Genomic DNA, 3,649 nt, shown 5'->3' on the forward strand with positions numbered 1-3,649 from the left:
CACTGCCCCACCTGATTTCAACGGCTGATGGGGATGGTAATAGAATACACTGCAACCCAGGACAGGGTCATCCTTGAGCTTCCCCAGGTACATTTCACCAGAGACTCCAGGAAGAACCATTGTCCCCATCTGCAATGTGGAGCACATTTTTCACATCTTGTCCTGTCGTGACTAAACAAGGGCAACTGCATGAACAATCTCCTGTTTGATTTGTTCAAAACCTTGTTGTTTGGGACTCCACTTAACATCATTCTTCTTCCAGATCACTTGATAGAGAGGACTTGCAATCTGACTGTAATCCTGAATACAGATCCGTCAAAAACGCACAGTGCACAGGACAGCCTGTGTTTCTTTCTTGCTGGTTGGTTGAGATCACAGCTGTTAATGTGTTGACCACATCCATTGGAATCTGACAACTCCCATCCTGCCAATTTAATCCTAAAAACTGAATTTCCTGGACAGGTCCCCTGACCTTACTTTGTTTTATGGCAAAAGCAGTCTTCAGAAGGATTTTCCATCCTACTTCCACATGTCCTCTCCATGGTCACACAACAAAAACCACAGGTTACTTCATGGTGTGTACCCTCTCTCTCTAGAAGGGGGCCACTTGCTCCGAGTAGTGGAGACTCTGGTCCATACTGGTGGGGCATGGGACATTTCCTCTCTACCTTGTTCGAGCCTTTTGAATCTCTGTGCAGTCTTGGGCAGTCTTTCCGCAGCCAAGGAGCAAGTTGGAAGGGAAACAAAAAAATCATCTTCATATTGCTGGAATCTGGCAGTTACCTGAAGCACTGTTTGTTCTCCTCCTTTCATGGACGTCAATGCCTGTGAGTTGGTGTACGATGATGATGAGCTCCATACAAACTTCTGCCACATGGATTGTGTACACTGGACCTCATCTGGATCTACAGGGGACTGCTCGTTATTTGAATCCCTATAGATTACCTCCAGCACAGCTAATTCTCTCAGGTACTGGATACCTTTCTCCATGGTGTCCCACCTCCCTGGGTGCACTATTAGATCATCCTTGACAGAGCACCTTTCCCTCACACTTGACAGGAGTCAACTCAGTGGCTGAGAGTTTCTGTCCTCTTCCCAAACCTCCTGGCAATGCCCACAGGGATCCCAGCTGCTTGGTTTCACTACCATCTAGTTTCACATCATGGGCCACAATATCCGTGCATCAGAGGAGCCAGGTCACCTGACTGGCAGCTGAAATCTTTTCACATACCTCACAGCTCAGCCAGGGATAGGGATCAGGGGATTACCTCTGGCCCTGCCTCTTCCTCCTGTTATGAGGGCCCTACTTCCTCTTCAACCTTTACTTGGATTTCTTCTGTAGGGGCAACCGCTACTGGCACTGGTTCATCCTCTGGCTCAGCTGCAGTTTGAGTGGCCACAGTGCCTCTTGCTTTGCTTTCCTTGTCCTCCCCCTGAGGGCACTTTCTAGTCTTGAGCAGTGTCTGATTGAGCAGTATTCAAAGCCCAGCATGCCACATAATGTCACACCTCTCTGGAACTGCCACAGCATTTTTCCATGATATATTTTATCATTTTAACAGGGTCCTGTAGTTGTTCAGGGGTGACTTTCCAAATCACTGGAGAAGTCTTCAAAATACTGGCCCATGTCCTTCCACATCACATGTCACTCATGACTGTCCCCCATTGGGACAGAACTCTTGAATAAACCTCCCCAGAAATCTCTGTCTTGACTCTAATCACAGTGTGGACCACTTTGGGGGACCTGACAGAATTAGCAACAAGAACATGGTTTCCTCAACATCCAAAAGAAATTCAAAATTCTCAAAAGCCATTGTGACAGGCCTGAAGGAGGAAAAGGGGGTGAAAAGCTGGAGAAAATCATCCTCCTTTGTTCTCCCCATGGACTCGGTACGATTATTAATGGACTCCCAAAGGTTGCACCCAAGATAAGGTGAGGAGGGCAATGCTGAACACATGTCACAAATGACCTTCATTGCCCTTGATGTTATGATGCCGTAAGCTGATATCACACACTACAGCAACAAAGCAGTCTTCCCCCTAGTTAGAGAAGGAACATAGAGAGGAGCACGCATGGCAATATAGTCAGGGTTAGGTACCACACCCACATGAACAGACCTGGTAACATTGTGACCAGTGGCTCCATACCTATTGCAACAAACACTTAGATCAAATTTGTTTCCAACCAGCGCTGGCCACATCTCATTACCTCAGCTCTTCTTGCCACACATTAGGTACCAAATAAGGCTGTCATGGTTTAGGAATGGTACTCCCCAGTTTATTGTTCCCACTGGAACATGTCAAACCATGCTCCATTCTCTCACTCCTCCTCCTGTCCTTCCCCTGTTGGGGCTGGAAAGGAGAACTGGAGGCACAAAAGGTAAAGATCATGGGTTGAGATAACAACAGTTTATTGGAAACAGCAACAAGATAAGGAAATGAACAGTAACAGCGACAAACTGATGACAAAGGGCACAAAAAATGAATGATTCACACAGAAAGCCCCTGACAATAGACAAAACCACACTACCTTGACTGAGAACGGACCCCTCCTCCCCAGAAGAGACTCCTTCCCCTCAGCTTTGGCAATGACCTGAGGTGGTAGACAACAACCTCTGGGTCCTAGTCAAGGCCCCTGCTGGCTTCTGCAAATAATTAAACCTGTCCTAGCCAGGAACAGGACAGAAAGATACCAGAAACTCAGTCAGCATTAAAGGTTTGCATCTGGAATAATAACCCAGATTCCAAATTCAATCATTACTCTTCTACAGGCTTCAGCAGGCTTCGGTCTCCTCTACAGGATTAACTTCAGGGTAATTTATAGTGACAGCTGACAGTCCAGGTCTCCTTTAGACATTTCAGAAGTTAACACAGCCTGAGAAATGGAGATAAATTCTTCACTTTTCCTCCTTTGAGAAACCAAACATCCTTCAAGAACCCGAATGCAATGACTGCCTCGGGCCTCAGCTGTACTACTTGTCCACTTAGGGGCAGGTTAGATGCAAACATCTGCAAAACTGTGAAGATGTGCATTCCAGAAGAGAGAGGTTTCAGTGGAGATGAGTGAGAACTAACTGGTGACAAAGAAACAGATTTTTAAAAACCAACTAACCAACCAGCCAACCAAAACCAAACCCCAAAACATCCTGAAGGCAATGCGGGATACGAGCTGCTTTAGTAAGGCACTTCTTGATACCCAGAAGCCATGAAATCAGGTTTGCACTCCATTTTTTCAACCTAGCAAATTACATTTGGTTGATTCAATGCTCTGCAAAAGCAAACTGGAGAAGGAAGCCTTCCACACTCCAGGAGACAGGGCTCAAGGGAGAAGTGGCACTAGCAGGCTGAGCTGATGTTTGAGTCAAAATAGCACAAGAGCACTTGATTCACACACATGTCCTTGGGACCTGTCAGGCTGCACCCCAGGGTGCTGAGGGAGGGGGCTGATGCCCTTTTAGAGCCTGTTTCCAAGGCTGTGAAGATCAGGGGTGTCCCCAATAATTGGAGAAAGGCAAATGTCAGGCCTGCCTTCAAAAATGGGCAAGAGCCACCCTGAGCAACAATAGGCCAGTCATCTGGCCATAAGTCTGAGGTAAAATCAAGGTGTGATACCTCCTGGAGCCCACATCTGGGCACATGAAAGAGGAGA

At 46.8% G+C, this 3,649-nt stretch overlaps 1 protein-coding gene across 1 annotated transcript in view; it reads right to left on the reverse strand.

The window, feature by feature from the left end:
• TRPM6 (transient receptor potential cation channel subfamily M member 6) overlaps window positions 1–990 on the reverse strand; it is a 73,158-nt gene extending 72,168 nt beyond the window's left edge. Inside the window, 1 exon segment of the mRNA XM_017735340.1 lies at window positions 584–990. Within this exon segment, the coding sequence (XP_017590829.1) occupies window positions 584–990 (407 nt within the window).
• Window positions 991–3,649: the final 2,659 nt, after the last annotated feature.

This window comes from Corvus brachyrhynchos, unplaced genomic scaffold (genome assembly GCF_000691975.1).
Source record: "Corvus brachyrhynchos isolate BGI_N302 unplaced genomic scaffold, ASM69197v1 scaffold22, whole genome shotgun sequence".
Lineage (NCBI taxonomy): Eukaryota > Metazoa > Chordata > Aves > Passeriformes > Corvidae > Corvus > Corvus brachyrhynchos.